Source organism: Schistocerca nitens, chromosome 1 (genome assembly GCF_023898315.1).
Source record: "Schistocerca nitens isolate TAMUIC-IGC-003100 chromosome 1, iqSchNite1.1, whole genome shotgun sequence".
NCBI classification, from domain to species: domain Eukaryota; kingdom Metazoa; phylum Arthropoda; class Insecta; order Orthoptera; family Acrididae; genus Schistocerca; species Schistocerca nitens.
This window is the reverse complement of record NC_064614.1, coordinates 474,773,376-474,799,685: the sequence shown is the minus strand read 5'-3', so window position 1 is coordinate 474,799,685 and position 26,310 is coordinate 474,773,376. Positions and strand designations below refer to the sequence as shown.

At 43.0% G+C, this 26,310-nt stretch overlaps 1 protein-coding gene across 1 annotated transcript in view; it reads left to right on the top strand.

The window, feature by feature from the left end:
• Window positions 1-26,310, top strand: part of LOC126252011 (peroxidase-like) — a 184,593-nt gene that overhangs the window by 134,406 nt on the left and 23,877 nt on the right. Inside the window, exons 10-14 of the mRNA XM_049952798.1 lie at window positions 5,893-6,079; window positions 17,267-17,464; window positions 24,331-24,478; window positions 24,559-24,715; window positions 26,036-26,206. Of these exons, the coding sequence (XP_049808755.1) occupies window positions 5,893-6,079; window positions 17,267-17,464; window positions 24,331-24,478; window positions 24,559-24,715; window positions 26,036-26,206 (861 nt within the window). The remainder of the gene's footprint in view (window positions 1-5,892; window positions 6,080-17,266; window positions 17,465-24,330; window positions 24,479-24,558; window positions 24,716-26,035; window positions 26,207-26,310) is intronic.

Genomic DNA, 26,310 nt, shown 5'->3' with positions numbered 1-26,310 from the left:
CCGTAGCCACACGCGCAATTGCGTCCTCTTACATTCGCAGCTAAATGGCGTCCATTTTCTATCTCTGTTCCCTTGAGAATCGCTACTCAGCGTCCATATTCCAAAGAGTCTACTTTACCATTCAGACAACATCACGGAACCTATATAAAACAACATCTCTTGCACTGGCTGTGTGCCTACAAAAGGCAAAATAATAATTTTTAATCATTTTATTTCCACAAATTGGCGTTGATCTTATACATCAAAGAAACAACGAAAATATTCACATTCGTTGAAAAGAATAGCAATGAATAATAAAGAAGCAATTCATAGTGTAATTTACTTTGTTGTATTATTGCAGAACATATCATGATTTGTAGCAAAACGAGTTTATCTCCAAGTTTACGCAATATAAATCTGAGTATTACTATCTTTATACTCAACCAGTGAAGCACATACCAGCAATTGCCCTTTGTCTTCGGTAATTTATTTTTATCGTAACTTGAACAAGCCTATTGTTAAAAGCACTAAATTATCAAACAGCGCTTCTTAAATCTTGGAGACGAAAGAATCATCGAATAAAAGTATGATTCTGGATTTCCCAATCATTAGCAATAATTTGGTGTCGACGGATATATAAATATACAAAATAAGATGAGGGCATTATGTGCACGTACAGAAAAACGCGATTAAGAAAACAAGAGTAACCTACAGTGCACTCCAGAATGCAATATTTCACAGGGCGTGATGAACCGCATGAGCTAGAAGACTAGGAGAAAGGGCAAATTTATTAAACGCAGTTGTCATCTGTAACAAAGAGAAAACTTATAGTGAACGAACACCACACCGTTGAAGCAGAGGAACAGCAAGGAAGACGGAAAAGGAAGAAATGGCAGAAGGCAGAACAAGATAAAAAAAGGGAAGTGTTCGTTAACTATTACACTAGAAATGCTAGACACGGCTGAAACATATGAATGCTTTGGAGATGTTATTTCCAGCAAGAACTAAAAATAAAGCGTTGCTGGTTAAAGAATAAGAACCAGCCCACCAAAAAAAATAATATGGAAATCTCATACTGACAAATTTAAATGATAGTAAATGCCTTAGGAAATGTTCGTAAATACACATTTTTTTTTTAAAAAAAAGATGGCCATCACACGTCACTTAATTAGTATGTTTGTGTACCCGATTGCAAAAATAAAATCCTGGAAAATATGAAAACATCCAGGAAAGTAGTTAAATACACAGAAGAGGTTTTTTCTTCCATTTATAAATGGATTCAGAAACCAGGTGCATAATATTGTGATGCAGAACAAATGTCAATGGTGACTTGTGCTCTGCAAGCTTTTCTTCGAAAGTGAGAGCGAGTTAATAGGCGTGAATATTCCCCAGTGACCTCTAAACCGCAATCATCATGCAGATGTATGCACCACAGACGGGTCGTCAGTGTCAGAACAATGGAGTAAAAATGAGACAAAGATAATTGCTACGCCGTATATACAATATATTCCGCCAAAGAAATTCAAATTAGATTATAACAAAGGCGTGCCACTTGATACATACTGTTCTTACGGCGTAGACTATCTATTCTGGCTGTACGCTTTAACTCATTTCGGGTCCTGTGCTGTGCGATGTGCAGCACACACTCTCGAGTTTCCCGAGGAGACTAAATATCTGCAGCATTATGTGCAAATTAAGCAGTAAATATACATAATACTGCACGTAGCTGCCCCGTACTGCGGTTCATAGCTATCGAGACCACACGAAGTATAAATGCAGGTAGTCTCCGTTAATGGGCGCCCAACCCTCCACTCCCAGTTACCCAAAAAGTGATACATATGTCAACAAAAGTTTATCATCGCCTATTTATTTCGAATTTCGTGGGACAGAAAACAAAAATTGGCTCCGAGGCATGCTATACATTCATTCGCAATGTAGGCGTATCACCAAATTTAAAAAAATATATATATTTGTAATGACAGAATCGTCTGTTTCCCATGGTTTTTTTTCGTAGCACTGCTGAGTAACGTCAGCACGTGATGGAACATCCCCTTGCTCGAACGCAGACTTGAACCCGCCCCGGCATAACATAGAAGAGATCATCATTTCACTCTTCAATGGTGCTTCTGCGTAAGTCGCGCAGAGTACGGGGTCGTTTACGATGTCCAAAAACAGTTCGTTTCAGTCGGCTCCACAAACGTTCCATTGGGTTCATATCCGGAGAATTGACATGGCACACGATTCTAGTGGTCCCTGGACGTTAAAGGAACGTGTTAACGAAAACAGCACGACGACGAGCACACGAGCTGGTACCAAAATGCGAATTGCCTCCCCGAGGTGTAACCATCATTGCTAACATATATTGTCTACATCTGAAACAACCTGCAGACAAAATCCTAAAACAACGATGAGGGAGACTGCGTTGAGTGATGCTACTCAACGATAACGCCTGGCCGCATTCTACTAGACTGACAAAAACAACTATACAGGAGTTGGGATGGGAAATCATTCCGCATCCACCTTGTTCATCTGATCTTGCTCTCTCATATATTCGTCTTTCCCGCTTTCTGTCGAACAACCATCTAGGAACTTCCTTTCCAGATGTAAATGCACTCCGAAGATGGCTCGACTAGTTCTTCGCCTCAACACCACGTAATTTCTACAGTTGCCCCAGCGTTGAAATACTGTTGTAGAGATGGAGAATATACTATTGATCATTAAAGTCTCTGTCATATGTATCTGTTGTGTTTATTTAACTTACGGAAGAAAGCTACGAACTTATGCACCAATCCAGTTTTTAAAATCCTGTAAGAATAGCGGGAATGGTTCTTTTCATCCCGGTTGACACGCAACCTGCTATACCATTCGGCAGCGTGTACTGCATACGCATAGGGACTAGTACGCTGGAAAAAACGTAATGAATTCGGTAACACCTAGAAGAAAAATTGGGTCACAGCCTCAAGGTCTATATAACGCCAGTTGACGTCACGTTGAGCTGTCTTACGCAATCAAAAGGGAAAGTTTAGTTAGTGGAATGCGTCTTCGATCGAAGGTATGGAAGACAAGTCGATGGTAAGATGGAGACAACATGTAAGTATTGTAAAACTAAATATCATAACGCCCTGGTGCCACACTTAAAAGAACATCTTATCACATGGGATCTTTGCTGTCAGCCTGTTAAACGGGTAGCTTCAGATGATACATCGCAAGCAAAAAGGGCAAAAAAAAAAATGTCAACAAATAATAGGCTGCAGGATATTGAAGTGTAAAGGACGGCGTCTTCATTTACGTTATCATCAATGCCTTCTGATTCTTCTCTCAGTGAACAAGTAACGACCGATTTGTCACACCCCTCCTCATCGGGGCATAAGGATACCTATCAAAGAACTGATAGTGATAATGACGAAGCTGTTGCCAGGGCTATGTATGCTTCAGCTGTTCCAGTATCTATGCTGAATTCGAAATATTGGCAGGAAGCATTTCAGAAAATATGACCTGGCTATGACTCTCCTAGTTACCACCTGCTTAGCACATCTTTGCTTTCTACCGTATACCATGTGAAGGCATTTATGACAAAGACGTAGGATTGTGCAACTGCTCTTGGATTGTTTTTGGATGGGTAGTCTGATGTTATTAGGGAATAATGCCCTGAACTTGATCGTGACGGCACCTCGTCCAGTATTTATAAAAGTATTCGACCTGGTGAGGAAAGAGAAACTGCACAGTATATTGCATCTGAACTAATTGAAGTTACTACTGAAATAGGTGCGGAGAGGTTCGTAGCAGTGGTCACAGACAACGCGAGAAGTACGCTTGTCCCGTCGAAAATTGTAGAGGAGCAATGTGCACACATATACTGAATAGACTGTGTATCACATATATTTAATCTACTAATAAAGGACACAATTTCACTGAGAAGGCTGTAAGAGTGCATCCATCTAGCGAAGACGACGGTATTATTCTTCAAGGAGCGCCAGGTCTCCCACGCTTTATCGAGAACAAAGACGAAAAAGATATACGGCATACCTCTGCGATACTAAAGCTCCCATCACCAGTCTGTTGAGCAGGTACTGTGACTTTTTCGGACATTTTACTTAAGAATAAAGAGGCTGTGTTAGTTACTATTGTACTCCCAACGTGCAGAGCGAGGGAACACTTAAAGCTTCTGTATTAACAGACGAAATGTAGCAGCAGTTTGATGTAGCATAGTCTCTTGTGATCAATGTCAGAAGCCATACGCAAAGTTGAAGCCGATAACGCTGTACTTCCTTGGTAGTATTTCAAGGGCAGTAGACGCTATAGTCGTAGCATGTAATACCCTTTCTCCAGTAGAGATATTTTCCATTAAAGATGCAGTGACACTGAGGTACAAGTATGCATGTAAATCTATTCATGCTGCGGCAGATATGTTGGATCCACATTTTAAGGGGAAATTCTCGGTCAAGAGACTCTAGACTTCATCGTAACGATGAGAGAAGTCGTGAAATGGGTACACACATTGCAAATACGTATTAGCGTTAGCTACTTGGGACAAATGAAAATTTGTGCCTGACCGGGACTCGAATACGGATTGCCCGCTTGTCGTGAACCGTCGCCTTAACCACTTCAGCCATCCGATCACGCCCCCAGTGCGGATCCAAATCTCCATGTGTCACAAAGTCACAATTCAAATGCTCGTACATTTGTGAAATAAAGTATAGGAAGATTATTGTTATACAGCATCGTCATTTTAGCCCCGCCAGGTGTGATTATGTCGTTAATGGCTACAATGTCTGTTTTGATGAAATAACTGTATTTATTACACTGTGTTTGGGCTCAGCCATTCCTTTCTTTTCCTTATGTTACCATAAAGACGGCGTTTCTCGTCGCCAGTATCGATAGAGGATAGGATTGGTCGGTGCTGTACACGAGCCAATTGATGACGAGCAAGTAGAGATGTACGTATGACCACCCACTGATTTTTATGATTTTGGCTGTGACCATTCAGTACCCATATACCCTATTTTCGAACCATTCCCATTCCACGCAAATGTCGCAACGATGGTGGAATGACCACGGTTCACCACATTTGACAGTTCTCGAATTCACTGATGTGGACCATTGTGGATTAATGCGTTTAAACGATCTTCAACAAATCCCGAGGGTCTTCCTGAACTTGTAGAGTCACTATTGTCAACACGACCTGCTTAAAACGAGAAAGCTATTTTATTACCGCGCTCTGTCCTATGGCATTATTCCCATATACGGCCGCCTCTGCCGCTGTCAACTCTCTATTGAACTCAAATAGAAGAATATGTCGGAAATGTTCCGATTTCCCCACTCGATTTTCTAGACTCCACAGCTCCACTACCTATATCCAAATGACAAAATGACAATGTATAAACTCGAACAGCGACAGTGAATTACAAACGAAAAATGACAGTCGATAAATGAACCCATATCCACAGGAATGCCAACATGCAAAACAAAAACGCTACGAATTTTTGTACCAACTTAATAATTTGTTGTATAATTTGTTGGATGCCGATATATCCTTAATGTGGAATACGAAATAAAGGCAAAAAATAGGATGAGGTTTGTTTCCTATTGCTCACAAAAGGCGCAGGAGACAGTAGTGAACGAAGCTTGGAGAATTAAAAGGTCAGTTTTTTGGAGTGGCAATCTGACTGGCTCTAACATCGTTGGATATACATTGCCGTTAAATAAAGATTTTCCATGTGCACACATTGTACTGGTCATGTATTCTCCTTATGGTTCTAGGAGCGTGCAATTTTTTTCCCCATCAACAGAGGCAGAGCCCTCTAATTAGCACTGGTCTTAACATTTGGTTAATGATGTATGAGTTACTGCCAGCAGATGACTCGGACTTCCCTCGCTCTGCAGCGAGCCGCTTTGAGCTGAACCTGCCAACAGATGAACCAGATCACCGGCTACCTGGACGGCTCCAACATCTACGGCTCCAGCGACGACGCGCAGAGGGAGCTTCGAGAGTTCCGCGGCGGCAGGCTGCGCATCCAGAACTTCCGCGGCAAGGCCATGCTGCCAGAGAACAGGGACGAGTGTACCGACGACTTCGACCAGCTCGCCTGCTTCAAAGCCGGTACGTAGCCTTTCCGGTGGGGCTTTGTGCACATGCACATATTCAGCCTGGAGCTAACCGAGCACGGCGTTTTCCTCAAGTCAGCTATTCGATCAAATACCGCCTTGTCACTCCTCTTTCACCTTAAAACCACTTCCGTGTCATTGATCACAGAATGCTGACAGTACAACACCGTCTTTCACGCCGTCCATTCTTTCCCAGTGAGCAAACTCTTTCTCCTTTTAAAAAGTCTACACATTTACCCTCTATCGTACATTCTTACATCCAGTCACGCCATCCTAACATCCTCCTGTATTCTACACTGTACATACGAGGGACATTCCGAAACTAATGCCTCCATTACTTTGATGGAATCTAAAACAAATACAGAAAGCACGATAATTCAGTTAAATAGAGCAAGTTTTCTTTTGCGTACCATCATTTTTCAACATCGTCACGATCGATAATCATGCATTTTTGCCAATGATAAACAAGAGCCTGCATGCTACACTCGTCAAAAACCAGAAGAGACTAACTTATAGCTTTGGCGACAGCATCAAAACCAGAAAAATATTCGTCGAGAGAGATGGAAGTCTGAAGGCACTAAATCTGAAGGAAATTTTCACTTTGCAGCCGAGTGTGCGCTGGTATGAAACTTCCTGGCAGGTTAAAACTGTGTGCCGGACCGAGACTCGAAGTCTGGACCTTTGCCTTTCGCGGGCAAGTGCTCTACCAACTGAGCTACCCAAGCACGACTCACGACCCGTCCTCACAGCTTTTATTCCGCCAGTACCTCGTCTCCTACCTTCCAAACTTCACTAAATCTGCACTGCACGGTGGATATTGTAGGCAACCAAGCCAAATTTGGCAATAATATCCAAGGTCGCAAAACGTCTGAGAGGCGTGGCGTTATCGTGTAGCATGCGTAAGTTTCTTTACTTCTCTGTCATGATTTGGGATTGGGGTTTTCCGTTTCATCAGTGTCGTCTTATAGTGTTTTGAACTGATGACTGTTTTAGTCTCCAACATGTCCAAAACAACTACACTCTCTCTATCTCAGAAGACTGTGCATATCACTTGGCCTACAGATAGTATTTTCCTGATCTACTCCTTTGTTGAAGAATTCGTACGTCGCCATTCCGTGGGCCCGCATCTCGTGGTCGTGCGGTAGCGTTCTCGCTTCCCAAGCCCGGGTGCCCGGGTTCGATTCCCGGCGGGGTCAGGGATTTTCTCTGCCTCGTGATGGCTGGGTGTCGTGTTCTGTCCTTAGGTTAGTTAGGTTTAAGTAGTTCTAAGTTCTAGGGGACTGATGACCATAGATGTTAAGTCCCATAGTGCTCAGAGCCATTTGAACCATTCAGTGGACTTGAAACGCGCCCGTGGGTACAACTGTTGGGGGACCCTTAAACTGCTCTCACTTTGATCGTGCATCCTGTCCACGCCACGTACCTGGTACTCCGGCGGCGATCGTATTATTTCTGCTCCACACTGCTGCTGCCTTGCCTAAAATTATGTTAATAAATATGCGAATGGGTTTAGGGAAGCCGTTCAATACTAAACACTAAACTCAACACTGTCCTACGTCTGGTATGAACAATTATATTCTGAGACGATAAGAAAATAGCAGGTTGCACTGTTTACACACTAAGTCGTAAGTGTTGATGCCAATTAATATTCTTCCTAATTGCTGAGAGATCATAATTATCGTTCCCTTATTATTGTACAGTATTCTTGACAATTTGAATGTCTGTCACTATTGTACTTAACACCGTCACTCGTATTTGACAGCCTTACTCTGGCCGAACCTTCGGTGATAGATACACGGGAAATGGTGATGATTAACTGTCCACAATTATCACTTGGACGAGCGTACACGTAACCGACAGGACGCGGGCGATTGTTGATGATGCGGAAGCCGAATGGTCGAACGAAGTTCTAACGCTCACCAAGTACACACAGATATCTGTTATCAGTCCTTCTTGACTCTTGTAATAATATAACATGGCTGACTGTTGATGATGCGGAAACGCGATTACCGAACGCATATTCTCACGCTCGCTAGAAGACACTGGCACTTGACTGCTCTCCTTTTACAGATTCACATTAGTTTCATTCTGGGAGGCCGAATATGACGCGGATGATTGTTGTTGTACGGTACGAAACGCGAACTGGCGGATACTCAAATACGTTGTCGGCGGCACTGCTCATACTTAATTACTTTTTTACGCACTTTTCACTGAATACTCTTCCATATCTCTTTACTTCAAAATAATAGTACTTGTAGCCAAACTTGAACTTCCATAGTAGTGCCTTTCCCATGTAAAGCTACCCTCAACACAACATAGCAGCTCCGTGTCCCGTGCTCGACTCTGCAATACAGCCGCTCGCAAAGATACTCCGCAACCAAGCCAGCGATATGACAAAGTGCTTTCAGATTGTCTTTTGATTCTGGCTCGTAGTTATGACACCACGTTTCACCTAAGTTGATGCGGGAGTTCAGAACATTGACACGTCCTACCTTGTATTGGTTCAGCAGATGCGGATGAATTTCTATTCGATGAATTTTCGGGAACTGTGCAAGCTTTTGCAGGACCAATGTCTCCCACACTTTGTAATAACCTAGGTTGGTTAACATCTTAGCCAAGGCATAACTACCGGCAATCAAGTGTGCACTCAATTCATTTATCATAATGCGGCCGTCATTCTGGATAACTTGACCGAGAACCTGTTCATTATAAACAGGGTTGACTCGTCATGTGCATCCTTTTCACCGCTACTGAAGCGCAGTATTCACAGTCGCATATTACTCTCGTCTACAGGATTGTCTCAGTACATTTTTAGCTATTTGTTGACTACCGAGGAATTCAATGAAACAGCTCTGCTTTGTACTCGCCTCGATGCCAGGCGCAGTTTTAGAGTGCTACCATGCAGGTTTTTACGAGGAAGCTTCAAAAATTAGTACTGCACCAACATAATCTTGGTTGGGCACTCGAAGCCAACACGAAAGTGGGAGGTATTAGTTTCGGAATGGAGCTTGTTGAAGTAACTTTTCATAATTTGTATCGAGCAGTTAGTAACTATCTTATTATCAAATTGTTCCGATTCCCTGTTCAACATTTCACCCCATCCTGACAATTTTCTTCACCCTATTTTTTAATCTTCAGTGCGACTTATTCAACTATTTCTTTCACACATGTTGTTCCTGCTGACATAAAAATCCACAGCCGATTTCCCGTAGAACTGCAGAGGTGGTGTTGATTTACCAGCGCCGTCCGGCATACGTTGCTGAACCAAAATTTTAAGAGCACTTCCTTAATAGCAAGTTGGTTCACCTTTCGAACGCAATACATCAAATATTCTGCGGGATATGGATTCTACAAGTCCTTGGTAGGGTCCCGGACGTATAAGGTACCGGATGTCTACACGCTGGTGACGGAGTTCCCGTAAATTACGGGACGGTGGTGGGTCTCCGTAGAGCTGGCGCCCGGTAACATCCCAAATGTGTTACATCGGGTTCAGAGCAGTCGAAGATGGAGGACAACGCATCAACGACAGTTCACTGCTGTTCTCATTAAACCACCGTAGCACGATTCTGACCTTGTGACACGTACAGTTGTCCTAATGGAAGATGCCATCACTGTCAGGGAAGAAATCAAGTATAAAGGGATGTAGGTGGTCCTCAGTAATGTTCACGTAGTCCACAGCTGTCATTGTGTCCCATGGAAGCCCAAGTGATCGTCTCCCACAACAAAATACTGCCCTCGACGGCCTTCGCCCGTGGTGCGGTACATGTTCCGAGCAGCCATTTACATGAACGTCGGCATATGGGGACTTAACAACCGAAAATGGTGAAACAAGAAACATGACTCATATCACCAAACGATGCTTTTCCATTCATTCACGGTACACTCTCGATAGTCCCGTTCCTACTGCAATCGTAACTATGACATTGAGTCAACGTGGGAGCGCGTACGGGTTATGTGCTGTGGAACTTCATGTCCAACAACGTTCGCTGATCGGTGCGTTCCCAAACACTTGTGCCTGCACCAGTATTATACTCTGTCATCGTATCTGTCACACTTGGCGCCTACTCGTGGTTTCTCCGTCCTTCAGCCAATTTTGACAGATGCTCGCGTCTATTATAAGGGAACAGCCGACCATATTCGCAAATTCCAAGGCGTCAGGCAATAGCAATCTGCTCTTTCTCAATCACTAATGACAGTGAATTTCCCCATTTGCGGCCGTCGCTAGAATGGTACCCCATTTATTCTGCTCCACTTACATCGGTGAGCATGCGACAGCATTCGTATCTAATATGTTCAAAAACGCCGCGCATTAAAACGGGATTTTCCTGTGCTCATATCTCGGCTTCATTTGGAGATAAAAAGTTAGTCAGTTGTCTGATAGTAGCCGGCCGGAGTGGCCGTGCGGTTCTAGGCGCTGCAGTCTGGAACCGCGAGACCGCTACGGTCGCAGGTTCGAATCCTGCCTCGGGCATGGATGTGTGTGATGTCCTTAGGTTAGTTAGGTTTAAATAGTTCTAAGTTCTAGGGGACTAATGACCTCAGAAGTTGAGTCCCATAGTGCTCAGAGCCATTTGAACCATTTTGTCTGATAGCCCTTGGTCTGGGGACCATTTCTATACCAAACAGAAGGATCGTCTTAGTGTCACTATCCTACTACAGCACAGGGTCTGAATACTACACACTTACTTATTCTAAGGTAAATGGAACAAATCCATTGGTTCTTTTTGCATTTGATGTGGTCTACGGCGGGACTGATGGCACTTACGGAGGCACAATTACTTCATGGGCGGTACCTCGGAAAACCCCACAAAATGGGTGCCGGCCGCTGTGGCCGAGCGATTCTAGGCGCTTCAGTCTGAAACCGCGCGACCACTACGGTCGCAGGTTCGAATCCTGCCTCGGGCATGGATGTGTGTGATGTCCCTAGGTTAGTTAGGTTTAAGTAGATCTAAGTTATAGGGGACTGATGACCTCAGATGTTAAGTCCCATTGTCCTCAGAGCCATTTGAATCACTTGAACAAAATTTTGTTTTTATTATATTTTCGCCGTCGCCGGAGGACCAAAACCCAGCCGAGGATACCAAGACCGCTATACACTGCAAATGGGTGAAATTTTTACGATATATTCCAAAGATCCTGATCTCGAACGAACTTGAAAATGTTATTCATATCTTTATTCATTTCGTACCAATCCCAACAGTGGATTCCGAGACAGCTGTGGACAGCAAATGGCTGTAATATTTACAATGTATTCCTAAAAACCCGATGTTGAAAAACTTGAAAATTTTCTTCATATCTTTATCCGTTTCCGAGATATCAAGGTTCAAATTTACCCTACTTGTACACGGAAAATACGCACGTAAAATCCGGAGCGAAGCGAAAACGCAGTTTGTAAAGTGACGTAGCACGGAGAAACATGCTCCGTTATCATTTGGGGACCCGATATTCTAGTACTGAAGCACATGCAAAATTTTTGTGCTCGTAAAACCCGTTCTGAGGTGTAAAATTAGTTTTACGTTACTTCAATTTCAAATAAGTGAGTATCTAAATTTTACTGACCAATACATTTCTTTTCATATGAGTTACATGCTCTGCTGTAGCAGAGAAAAGAAGGGAACCAGTGGCAAAATGCTCCTATTGGAGCATTTTAAATGTTAATATATTCCTGTTTATTTAAAAGATTACGTAATCACTGGTACCCCACTTTTCACTCAGTCTTTTAAATAAACATCAACATATTTACATTTTTAGTGCTCCGATAGGAACACTTGTCCGCTGCCTTACCCCGTCACGTACCAGCAACGTCACCAGGCGCCATTAAATCATTATGTTTTGTTTCATCAGTGTGGTTTTCATTGCCACAGTAAATGCCAATGTTGTCCTGGTGTCCCCTAACGTCCTAGGGGGAAATGTTGCGTAACTCCCCAATCCATCTAGAACTGACAACGTGCTTGTCCTGCTCACTATTCACAAACAACTACCATACCAATGTTATCCAAAACTCCTGTCTCGCCAACTGGAAATAACGAGGATCTGTAGATTCTCACATTCCAAATCACTGACTATATCCGTTATGCCGCTTCCTCCTTACAGCATATCTTGTTAGACGCCACAGCCAGCTACACAGAAACCAAGCCTTTCTTGCCTGTCATACAATGCGTCCACAAGATCTACTCTTGCATCAAACAGGTCGGTTACACTCTTCGTTCCTGCTAGCCGAGATACACGTCACCCAAAAATACAACCAAATATCAGAAAATTACTGAACGCTAAAAACCCCCAGAAGTGGCACAAAACATGCATCATACGTAACACTACACTCTCAAAAATTCCTCAATTATCTGGGAAGTACTCCCTTTCTGTTGTGACTTCCTTCGACACGGACAGTGCCGACGTCGATAGGATCACCGAACTCACCACTCGCGGCGCAGCGACTACGGCCGACAGCGGTGCTCTGTCTCATAATCAGACACACTGAAGCAAGCAGCAGCACAGCCCGAATCAAATGGTTCAAATGGCTCTAAGCACTATGGGAATTAACATCTGAGGTCATCAGTCCCCTAGACTTAGATGTACTTAAACCTAACTAACCTAAGGACATCACACACATCCATGCCCGAGGCAGGATTCGAACCTGTGACCCTAGCGGTTGCGCGGATCCGGACTAAAGCGCCTAGAACCACTCGGCCACAGCGGCCGGCCTGCCCGAATCCCAAATGTTCTATAAAGATGGTAACTGGAGGGCGGAGTGCCATCTACTTCTTTCAGCCAGATATTATATACCTGCAACTCATTACTACGATGTCCAGTATAACTGACGTATAACATTATTTTAATTTATTTCAAAACAAGGAGCTTACGAAACGTACTTTGTCGGGCTTTATTAATATTTCATGAGCGTCAGCTATAAATTCGTTGCAACAGAGCGAAATGTGAGCCAGCGTTAAACAATATCTCTGCGCTCCCTTGAATTATGGGCAAAGACTGCACGTAATAATTTGCTTTTCACTCATATTTGGACTAATTAATTTCTGTCTCTGAAAAAGATATTAATTTCTGCTCAAGCCGTAGTTACTAAGTAGCTTCGGCTTGTGTGGTTGCGTTTAAAATACATTTACTGAAAGTGATATACGCCGCGTAACTTAATAAAACGTCGGACTTCGTAAACTAAATCTGTAGATTCTATTAAACGGAAGATTCCAGGAATGACTACCGAAGCTAGCAATAATTTAATATCATTACGCAAAACCACATTAGCTTCCGCTAGTACAATTAAATGTCCAAATTTAACTTTAGGTACTGCGGGATAGGAACTGGTGTAAAGAAAATTGGCTGTATCTTTACAATAATTATTATATCAATCATAAGCTGCACCTACATTCAACAGAACAAAGGAGGCAATCGTACAGAGCAGCGTAAGATCAGACCAGACAAGATAATGCTGTGATAATGGACGACTCATTGTCGTGTAAAAGCATATATACTAAAACATTAAACAAACCAAGATCGTTAGCGCCATACTGTATGCATATACTTAGACAAACATGACACTTTACATGAATTATTAACATTGTATGCAACATTTATTTTCTTCATATATATGTAAAATGACTTGAAAAACGAGAATCATTCTTAAATCATTCTGTGATTCTAAAAGAGGCGCCACACAAGTGCTACAGAACTATTTATAACTGGACTCGTTTATGTATTCTATCGATGACTTGGCTTTTCTTCAGTTATGTCACTGTGCTTTTATCAATTTGTAAATTCAATAAATAATGTAACACCACCAGTACAACACTTTCCGTTCAGCTGGCTACTAGCCACTCTACCACAATAAATATTCCCTTTCCGAAACTCTGAACAAATCTGATCGCATTTAGTCCTCTCTGTTGGACACTTTTACAATCGCACGTGATCCTAGTTTTAACTACCTCCTATTCACTACATTCCACGGGGGTGCAGGTAACGCTGCCACATCCCTTTTTCCCAGCTGCTGTTGTTATTTATTTATTTATTCATCCAAGGATCATCTCACAACGATATAACATTTTAAAAAAATAATACAATGCCAGTCAGTGGGCAAAAATATAACACACAGCATACGTAGCATGCTTTAGGAAGATAGGACAGGTGGCCTTCGAGGATAGAACAGGTGGTCGGCCGCGGCTTTCATTAAGGCCGGTATTACACTATCAAATTTCTTTGTCAAAGATTTGATCAAATATTCGTCAAATATATTTGACAAAGATCTTTGACGTGGCGTTGAAAAGGGGTATTACACTGTCATCATATTTTTCGTCAAAGTTCAAGATGGCTGACAACAACTTTTTATTAACCACAGCAGTTGCATGTACCACAATTGCACTGTGTGCACATGCGGAAGAGAAGTGGAGGAAAAGTACCTGGACGAAGCCGTGGGTTTTACGATACCACGATAAAAACATTCAACAAAACTAGTTACGTGAGCTTATAGTGGAGGACGTCAAGTCGTACATCAATTACTTAAGAATGGATGAGTATACATTTCAGTATGTGCTCAGTGAAGTGAATCCTCATACCACAAAGCACAATACTCACTTAAGAACTGCTATATCTGCAGAAGACAGGCTCACTGTAACAATCCGATTTCTTGCTACAGGAGAGAGTTAGGTTAGGTTAGGTCAGGTCAGGTCAGCTCTCCAATCTTCTTAATCCGTTTTTGTAGTCAGGGTGCTTCACGTTGTAAAGAGCCTCATCAGCTTCATACATGTCTATTAATTTTGTAGTTGTCGGTACACACCAAATGTATTTACTGACAATATTCATAAAAACACTACAGATGACAAAACGCTGCAGCGATGCTAGCGCTCCACGTGGTAACATGTCACATTCCAGTGAACAGAAGACAAGCGACTTCTTTAATCAAATCTACAGCGAGGCCCTAGATTTGATCAAATTTATTTAACGACAGGCGAGATTTGACAAAGGTCCCTATTATACCATGAAATTTCTTTGACAAAGAAATTTGATAGTGTAATACCGGCTTAAGGAACCATCGCTGCATATGCCTTAGCTGTACAAAAAGCCCAAATCAGGATGGCCAGACAGAGCAGCTCCATCCTTCCAAGTACGACTCAGTGTCCAAACTACTGCATTGCCTCATTCGTTAATTCCCTAATGAATAATGTTTCTTCATTCAGACACAAATTGTTTCATGTAACTCGCAATATAAACCATAGTTTCCTTCTTCAATGTGATACTTTCCATCTGAAAAACTAAGCCAACGGACATGACTCTCGTGCATTATACATCTTGACATGAGACCCTTGTGAAAGCAGCAAATCGAGTATTGAAATGTGACAAGGTGCTAGAGTTATCCCCTTTCATTACTGTCCACTACTCTGCGTCCTCTGAGTAATCTTTAGTTGTGTAATATGCATTATTTGTGAAGAATGTTTTAGCTGCCTTTTTAAACCAACGTGCTTTAGTAATTTTGTTCTTGCTTTGGAAATTTATTATACAATTTTATCACCTGATATAATGTGCTGTTTTCAGTTTTTTTGTTTGTTAAAAACAAACACAGACAGAGACAAAACTGAACAGACAATTCACAACACGCGACATTAAACATGTGCTCAAAAAAGGGGAGAGAAAACACCTAATGCTCTTCCTAGTCGTAACTGCATTACTTTCAAAGATATCGGCTGTTCGTTGTCCACGTCGCTGTAAGCATTTGTCGTGTGATTTCTGGGAGGGTTTCATAACATTTTACACACAAGGCGTTAGGGGTGTAAGTGAAAATATTGCCGCAAAAGAAGCTGAGTAGGACCGTGGTGTAGTGGTTATGATACTAAACTGGTCATTGGAGGGTCGTGCGTTCAAAAACTCACCTGGCTTGTACCATTGTAATTTCTATATTCGGTTCGAGTACATTCTAGAAGTACCCACAAATGTCAAGAAGTATTGTACTGGAATGTTCTGTAGCTGTATATACAGGGTGTTACAAAAAGGTACCGCCAAACTTTCAGGAAACATTCCTCACACACAAATAAAGAAAAGATATTATGTGGACATGTGTCCGGAAACGCCTAATTTCCATGCTAGAGCTCATTTTAGTTAGGTCAGTATGTACTGTACTTCCTCGATTCACCGCCAGTTGGCCCAATTGAAGGAATGACTTTCATTTATGCGGGCGTTTGAAAGCTCTTGTCTACGCAACCCCGGTACCAAATGTAGAGACTCTTCGTGCTCGTATAGTGGACGGCTGTGATACAATACACCATTCTCCAGGGCTGCATCAGCGCATCAAGGATTCCATACGACGGAGGGTGGATGCATGTATCGTCGCTAACGGAGGACATTTTGAACATTTCCCGTAACAAAGTGTTTGAAGTCACGCTGGTACGTTCTGTTGCTGAGTGTTTCCATTCCATGATTAATGTGATTTGAAGAGAAGTCATAAAATGAGCTCTAACATGGAAAGTAAGCGTTTCCGGACACATGTCCACATAACATATTTTCTTTCTTTGTGTGTGAGGAATGTTTCCTGAAAGTTTGGCCGTACCTTTTTGTAACACCCTGTATACTGTACGTGTTTTGGCCGGAGGCAGTTCGCTCCGCGCTCTTGTATGTGCAAGTGCTGAATACACCTTCGTTAAGTGAAGTTAGCGTTCGTCATTCATCTCCTTACACCTTCTTCTACGTGACAATATTGTGATCATTGATACCTTAATACATATCCACTTCAGTGTGTTAGTTTTCTTTTTCTCTGCATCTAACAGTCGTCCCACAAACACGTCACATAAGTTACTACGTAATGTTTTCTGCTCGGTCGTAACTGCACCGCTAACTGGAGTACGCCTGTCGCTATATCGGTATAGGCTAACCGATTTGCGTCCGCCCTTTTATACTTGACCACCTGACCTGCTGCCCATGGGCAAATAAGCATTAATGACTTGCTCTTGCCATAGGTACCTGGAAGTACTAACCAACCCAAAAAAGTGCTACATCTAATAGCTGTAATCATTAGTCTGCAAGTGAAGTTAATACTGATGTAACGCTGTTCAGCACACTACCCTCAGACACCAATAAAAATATCTGCACTTGTACCCCTGACACTCTGTATACTGACGTGTTGTGTGCGTTACGACGAGTAACGGAGACGGTTTGTTTGGAAAGTGAGAGTGCGCTGATGTTGCAGGCGACTCGCGAGTGAACGAGCAGATCGACCTGGCGGTGGTGCACACGCTGTGGATGCGCGAGCACAACCGCGTGGCGCGAGAGCTGGCGGCGCTGAACCCGCGCTGGAGCGACGAGGCGCTCTTCCAGGAGGCGCGCAGGGTCGTCGTGGCCGAGCTGCAGCACATCACCTACAACGAGTTCCTGCCGCTCGTGCTCGGTAAGGCGGCTCACGGCACGCGTCTGTGCCAACCCCCAAGATACCGGCACAAAGTCACCCCTGAAATCCGGGAAGTAGTACCCTTCCCCTTTCGTTTTGCACTGGCCAACAAAGAAACTGCATATTTATCCATTTATGTGGAATATGCTGAGTTTGGATTCCGTAGAAATGTTGGAGCAAGTGAGGCAATACTGATTCTACAACTTATCTTAGAAAATATATTAAGGGAAGGCAAGCCTACGTTTCTAGCATTTGTAGATCTTTTGACAATGTTGACTGGAATACTCTCTTTCAAATTCTGAAGGGGGCAGGGGTAAAATACAGGGAGCGAAAGGCTATTTACGATTTGTATTATTTGTACACAAACAAGATGGCAGTTATAAGAGTCGAGGGGCATGAAAGGGAAGCAGTGGTTGGGAAGGGAGTGAGACAGGGTTGTAGCCTCTCTCCGATGTTATTCAATCTGTATATTGAGCAAGCAGTAAAGGAAACAAAAGAAAATTTGAATTAGGAATTAAAATCCATGCAGAAGAAATAAAAACTTTGACGTTCGCCGATGACAATGTAATTCTGTCAGAGACAGTAAAGGACTTGGAAGAGCAGTTCAACGGAATGGGCAGTGTCTTGAAAGGAGGATATAAGATGAACATCAACAAAAGCAAAACGAGGATAATGAAACGAAGTCGAATTAAGTCGGGTGATGCTGAGGGAGTTAGATTAGGAAATGAGATGCTTAAAGTAGTAAATGAGTTTTGTTATTTGGGGAGCAAAATAACTGATGATGGACAAAGTAGAGAGGATATAAAATGTAAAAATGTAGACTGGCAATGGCAATGAAAGCGCTTCTGAAGAAGAGAAATTTGTTAACATCGAGTATAGGTTTAAGTGTCAGGAAGTCGTTTCTGAAAGTGTTTGTATGTAATGTAGCCATGTATGGAAGTGAAACGTGGACGATAAATAGTATAGACAAGGAGAGAATAGAAGATTTCGAATTGTAGTGCTACAGAAGAATGCTGAAGATCAGATGGGTAGATCACATAACTAATGAGGAGGTATTGAATAGAATTGGGGAGAAGAGAAATTTGTGGCACAACTTGACTGGAAGAAGGGATCCGTTGGTAGGACATGTTCTGAGGCATCAAGGGATCACCAGTTTAGTGTTGGAGGGCAGTGTGGAGGGTATAAATAGTAGAGGGAGACCAAGAGATGAATCCACTAAACAGATTCAGAAGGATGTAGGTTGCAGTAGGTACTGGGAGATGCTAGAACCTCGCACAGAATAGAGTAGCATGGAGAGCTGCATCAAACCAGTCTCTGGACTGAAGACCACAACAAAAACAACAACAACAACATGCTGAGATTAGCGGCTTTGTTACAAAATATATATAGGATAATTTTTCTGCTTCAGTCACTTTTTTGGACATAAAATCTAAGACAAAAGAAAAATAAACGATGCACCACGAAGAAGTACGCAAATGGGGCGGAAACCAGTAGATCTTACATATATGTACAGACAAACAAATGATTATAATTTCAGAAAAATTGGATGATCCAGTTAAGAGAAGGACCTTCATAAATTGAGCAAGTCAATAAGACATTGATCTGCCTCTGGCCGTGATACAAGCAGTTATTCGGCTTTGCATTGATTAATAGAATCGCTGCAAGCCCTCCTGAGGCATATCGTGGCAAATTCTGTCCAGCTGGCGCCTTACTTCGTCAAAATCCCGGGCTGGTTGGAGGGCCTCGTCCACAATATTTCAGGCGAAGTCAGTTGAGGAGAGATACGGTGACCTAGCTGGCCAAGGTAGGATTTGGCAAGCACGAAGACAAGCGGTAGAAGCTCTCGCCGCGTACGTGTGGGCGTTATCACCCGGGATGACTTGCCACAAAGCTTAAGAAAACGGGGATCAGAATATCGTGACGTAGCGATGTCCAATGAGGATGCCGCGGAAGCCAACTAAAGGAGTCCTGCTGTAAAAAGAAATGGCATTCCAGACCGTCACTCCCAGCTGACAGTCAGATTAGAATCCCGCCAATGTCGGAGCGTCTGCAGACACATATTAGGCAGGAATCTCATTTAATGGAGTAGAACTGTCTCCATTGATGAGTCCCGCCTCGAACTGAGCCCCAGTGACCAGCGAAGACATGTCTAGAGACAACCCGGACGGCTGTGTGATATCTACCTCACTGTCGCCTGCCACATTGCCTGATAACCAGGGGTAATGGTGTGGGGTACCATTTCATTTCATACCAGAATCACTTTTGCTGTCATACACGACACTTCCAGCACGGCGATACGTCGACGATATTCTACACTCTGTTTTGATGCCCCTCATGGGAAGCCATCATGGGCTTACATTTTCGCAAGATAATGCCCGTTTGCACATGGCGAGAGGTTCTATTGCTTGTCTTCGTGTTTGCCAAACCCTACCTGGGCCAGCAAACTCTTCGGATCTCTTCCCAATTAAGAACATTTGTTGCATTATGGACAGGGCCCTCCAACCAGTTCGGCATTTTGACAATCTAAGGCGCCAATTGGACAGAAGGTGGCACGATATCCCTCTGGGCCAGATCCAATAACTCTATCAATCAATGCCAAACCCAACAAGAGCTTGCATCAGGCCCAGAGGTAGGAGGACGCGTTATTGACTTGCTCAGTTTGTGAAGCTCTTGCTCATACATAAACGTCTTAGAGTGTGTTTATTAGCGTGACACGTTTCGTCGGCATGCTGCCATCATCAGGTTCTTTACATCTAAACGTCGACATCTAAAATTTAATTTTTCTTTTCTGTAGTTGAGTGACGAGCTTGCCTGTTTCCAGTGCATAGAACCTGGCTTCAATTCGCAGTACTGCCAGGGATATTTCCATAGTAGGACGACGGGAACGGTGTGCGCTCATGCTACTGTGCCCAGTGGAGGACCAATTTGAAATGAGTCCTAGCTAGCAACAGCTGGAAGAGTGGTGCGCTTACTTTATTGCCACGTCCACAACTCATTGTCAGACAGAGAACGATAAGGGGGCCAGCCGGCATGGCGAGTTTCTCTAGGTCACATCGTGTATTTAAGTTTTAATTTTATGTTGCTACATATTCCACAACATCCACATCTACATCTACATGATTACTCTGCTATACGCAACAAAGTGCCTGGCAGAGCGTTCAATGAACCACCTTCAAGCTGTCTCTCTACCGTTCCACTCTCGAACGGCGCGGGAAAATCGAGCACTTGAATTTTTCTGCGCGAGCCTTGATTTCTCTTATTTTATCGTGATGATCATTCCTCCCTGCATAGGTGGGTCCCAACAGAATGTTTTCGCAATCGGAGGAGAAAACTGGCGATTGAAATTTCATACGAAGATCCCGTCGCAACGAAAAACGCCTTTGTTTTAATGATTGCCACTCAAATTTACGTATCATAAGTGTAGCACTATCTCCCCTATTTCGCGATAATACAAAACGAACCGCCCTTCTTTGTACTTTTTCGATGTCATCTGTCAGTCCCACCAGATGAGGATGCCACACCGCACAGCAATACTCCAGAATAGGGAGGACAAGTATGGTGTAAGCAGTCTCTTTAGTAGACCCGTTGCACCCCTTCTTTTTTTAAGTGTTCTGCCAATGAATCGCTTTCTTTGGTCTGCGTTACCCGCAACATTATCTCCAATTTAGGTCATTTGTAATTGTAATCCCTAAGTATTTAGTTGAATTTACAGCCTTCAGATTTGTGTGACTTACCGTGTAATCGAAATTTAGTGGATTTCTTTTAGTACTCATGTGAATAACTTCACACGTTTCTTTATTCAGGGTCAATTGCCACTTTTCGCAATTCGTTTTAGTCATCTGATGACTTTGATGACTTTACAAGACGGTAAATGACAGCATCATCTGCAAAAAATCTAAGATTGCTACTAAGATTGTCTCCTATATCGTTAATATAGATCAGGAACAATAGAGGGCCTATAACACTTCCTTGGGGAACGCCGGATATTACTTCTGTTTTACTCGATGACTTTCCGTCTATTACTACGAACTGTGACCTTTCCCACAGGAAATCACGAATCCAGTCGCACAACTGAGGCGATATTCCATAGTTTGGTTAGAAGATTCTTGTGAGGAACGGTGTCGAAAGCCATCTGGAAATCTAAAAATATGGAATCAACTTGACATCCCCTGTTGATAGCACTCATTACTTCATGAGTATAAAGAGCTAGTTGTGTTTCACAAGAATGCTATTTTCTGAATCCATGCAGACTACGTGTCCATAAATCGTTTTCTTCGAGGTACTTCACAATGTTCGAATACAGTATATGTTCCAAAACCCTACTGAAAATCGACGTTAGTGGTATGGGCCTGTAATTCAGCGGATTACTCCTACTTCTCATTCTGGGGATTGGTGTGACTTGTGCAATTTTCCAGCCTTTAGGTACGGCTCTTTCTGCGAGCGAGCCGTTGTATATAATTGCTAAATATGGAGCTATTGTATCAGCATACTCTGAGAGGAACCTGACTGGTATACAATGTGGACCAGAAGCCTTGCCTTTATAAAGTGACTTAATCTGCTTTGCGACACCGTGGGTATCTACTTCTATGTTTCTCATCTTGGCAGTTGTTCTTGATGGGAATTCAGGAATATTTACTTCGTCTTCTGTGGTGACGGAGTTTCGGAAGACCGTGTGTAATAACTCTGCTTTTGTGGCACTGTCATCAGTGACTTCACTGTTGTTATCGCGCAGTGAAGGTATTAATTGCTTCTTGCCACTGGTGTGCTTTATGTATGACCAGAAACTCTTTGGGTTTTCTCCAGATTTCAAGACAGAGTTCCGTTATGGAAATTATTAAAGGAATCTCGCATTGAAGTTGGCGCTATATTTCGAACTTCTGTAAAACTTTATCAGTCTAGGGGATTTTACGTTCTTTTAAATTTGGCATCCCTTTTTCTCTGCTTCTGCAACAGCGATCTGGCCCGTTTTGTGTACCATAGGGGATCAGCACCATCACTTATTAATTTATGTGGTATATATCTCTCCATTGCTGTCGATACTATCTCTTTGAAATCATTCCACTATTTTTCTGCGCTTACATGACCAGAAGACTGGCTCTTAAAACGGCGTTTTTTTTTTTAAATAGATACACTTTTCTTTTCTTTTTTGATGGTTGTAGGTGTTACGGCATTCAGCCTAGCAGCAACTACCTTGTGGTCGCTTATCCTACTCGTCACAATACTCACAATTTGTCCGGGATTATTTGTTGCTATGAGGTCAAGTATGCTTTCGCAACCATTTCGCTTCGATCCTAAGTTAAGTGTCAACTTGATCTTTTGAATAATTTTGATACACGGATTTTCGAGGTAGAGGTGTTTGAGTATTACTTTAGATGGATAAACCGGTATACTGTACTGGCATAACATTTTTCATTTAGAATAACTTATTGCCAAAGGAAATTCATTCAAAATGATGTGTCGGCAGCTGGGCCAACACCTTGTAGATAGAGGTGGCTTAATGCACGCTAGACTAACGCAGACGGGCGTGAAGTACTGGAACAGGATACGTAATTAATGCTATGAAGAAAAGTACGTAGCTGATATAATACTTATCTTTAATAACTCATTGTGGTACATCGCACAAAGGAGACTTTAATTACAATCACTGTAAGGCTAATGGCACCTTGCTAGTTCGTAGCCATTAACTTAGCTGAGGGCTATTCTGTCTCTCGGCTAATGAGAGAGAAAGGCTTCGTACGTCTAGTCGCTGGCTCTGTCGTCCGTACAACTGGGCTGAGTTCGAGTCAGTCTCTCGAGACCTGCCTTGTGGTGGCGCTAGGTTTGCGATCACACAGTGGCGACACGCGGGTCCGACATGTACTACAGGACCGCGGCCGATTTAAGCTACCACCTAGCACGTGTGGTGTCTGGCTGTGACACCACACAAAACATGCGAAGCTTTATAAGCCGCTATCTCCCTTGTTTTCAGCAGTTAAGAAATTGGGGGAGGAATGCGAACTCCATCCTTCTTCACTTGAGGATGATCAGGGTCTTCGCAATGCATGACCGAGAAACAGCATGTACGATGCACCTTAGAACCATTCTTGATTAAAGAGGAATCAAGTAACTAGATGCTACAGGCATATCAAGAGAACAAGACCGGTATACTGTACTCCAAGAATTAACCCTAAAAAAGCTGTGTTCCATATAGGAGCCGCATTTGTTGTAAACTCACCAACAACAAAAGTAGAACGGAGTTCTCAACAGTGTTTGAACCGCTTCAAAAAGCATTCAACTAATATTGAGCGCCGATCTGCTGCAGCGTTCTCATCTTCCCAGAAAAGAAACAAATATCAAAGCAGTGTCCCTACACCAGATGCCGGGAGTGCTAACGAAAAATAAATGTTTTTGATCAGGACCACACGTCTGACCACAGATGTGTTTGAGCAATGGGAAAATTCAGGGATCAGAACTACTGATTGTTCAGACTTACAGTCTACTCGGTTTGCCACGCTCTGACTTCCACCTATTTCCATACCGAACGAAGTTTGTGACTGGAAATAATTTTGAGTTCATGGAAGAGGTATGGAAGGTATAGATTCATTGCCGACCTTCAGAAATCGCATTTCAGATATGCAATCTGCTCATATTAACTTAAATCGCCATTAAGTCGAAAGGTTTGTCCCTTTTTACAAAAAATCTCAGTATTTTACTATCTGGCCAAGAAATTTTGTCCTTAGCTCGTATGATACAAGCACAAGGCTATTTTCCAATGCAGCAAGTCACACTCATTGTTTTTTTACCACTGATATTTATTTTTCTTACAACGCTACCAAGAAAATATTGGGGGAAACAATCATGCACGTTTTACTTTCTTTCATTTGCAGGTAATGCGTACATGGATAAGTTTGAGCTGCGGCCGAAAAACAAAGGGCATTCGAAACTGTATGACAACAACTTGAACGGTGGCATCACCAACGTATTCGCTACTGCCGCTTACCGCTTCGGACATAGCTTGATCCAAAGTAGCCTAGAGTGAGTACTGAACATTTCTTTTCATTATACGTGTCCCTGTGTGACTATGAAAACTGACATTTTTGTGGTCACTGTTACAGAGGGTTCAGTATATTCGGGACACTCAAACAAAATCTGACTCTTCACAAGCACCAATTCACACCATTCCCGCTGTACGGTGACGGGGCGTTCGACAACTTCGTGAGGGGACTGTCCACGCAACCGTGTCAGCGCATGGACCGCTTCTTCACCAAGGAGGTAAGTTGCGAAGTTTCGAGGTATATGGAATGACTGTATAATGGAATGACGACGATGAAAGTTTGTGCCGGACCAGGACTCGAACCCGTGTTTCCCGCTTTACGCGAGCTGTCGCCTTGAACCGCTTTGGCTTTCCGTACACAACTCACAGCCAGACCGAAAATACTAATCCGACCCGTGGCGGCAGCAGAGCCCTCTTTTACATTCTGCCATAGCAGCGCGAAGACGTTTACAACGACACATCTACAATCTATACAACGCAAGCCACGTTGTGGCGTGTCGCGGAGAGTGTGTACTGCTCTCATTTCCCCCCTTGCCTACTCCAACCGCGAATAGTGTGCGGGAGGAACAATTGTTGGAAGGCTTCAGTGTGTGCTCGAATTTTACCTTCATGGTCTTTTTGCGAGGTACATATGCAGGAGACAATGATTTGTTGGTTGAAGCTCCTAGGAAAGTACGCTCACGGAATTTAAACAGTAAGCCGTACCGTGATGCATATCGTCAATCTTGTAGCGTCTGCCACTGAAGTCTGGCAAACATTTTCGAGACGCTTCCTCACCAACTAAACGAAACTGTGGCTTATCACGCTGCTCTTTTTTATGGGTATCCTCTATTTCCTGTATCAGTCCTATGTGGTAAGATCCCAAATCGTCGAGAAATACTTGAGTAACGATCGGACGAGGATTTTATAAGTTGCCTCCGTCGTAATGGACTATAAATCCTGTTACAAACCAAAATATACATCAAATCAGTTTGAGAATATTTAGCGAACACACAAAGAATCGTTACGTTTCCAGCCCAGATCCGTAACAGAAGTTGGACTCAAACGGTGGCGGTATTTTAACACAGCGGACATCATCCAGTTGCAACGAGTTCACGTCATAGTATACTCGGTAATTTCCAAATTTTGAGGTGCTGCCAAAAGTCATTCGAAAATTCTTGGAGTGCACGGATAGCTGAATAATCTGTCTCCTTTTTATAAACCTTATCTGCCAGAATCATGAAGCCTGACTGCGAATCAACCTAATCTGTTGAGGTCTCAGCACCAAACAACAGACGAATGCCAGCAGAAACGTCGCAAGGCGCTGAAGCTCCAAAGGTTAATAATACAGAGTGGATAAACTAAGATTTTTTTGCCGGAAGTGTTAAGGGTTTGTGAAGACGTTCGTGGCACGCGTGTGAAAGCTTTATACGACAGTTGTTTGTCTTTCCCAAAGCATCCATGCTCAGTCCATTCCCAGAGGATACTAAAGTGTTCGTCATATAAAGGCAACAGACATGGATAAGAAGACGTATTTACCCTTTCCTTTTGGTTGGCAGATAACTGACCACCTGTTCCAAGGAGATCTGGACTTCGGACTGGACCTCGTGGCTCTGAACATACAGCGGGGACGGGACCACGGGCTGCCCCCGTACGCTGACTGGAGGGAAGTGTGCAATCTTGAGCCCATCAACACGTGGGACGACATGCTCAAAATGATGGACCCAGATGTAAGTACTGCTGCTTTTACTTGCATTTTACGTTACAGAAACCCTCCATCGTGGCCAACGTTCATTTTTAAGACTGCTGCAAATGCGGGGGTACGTAACAGGTT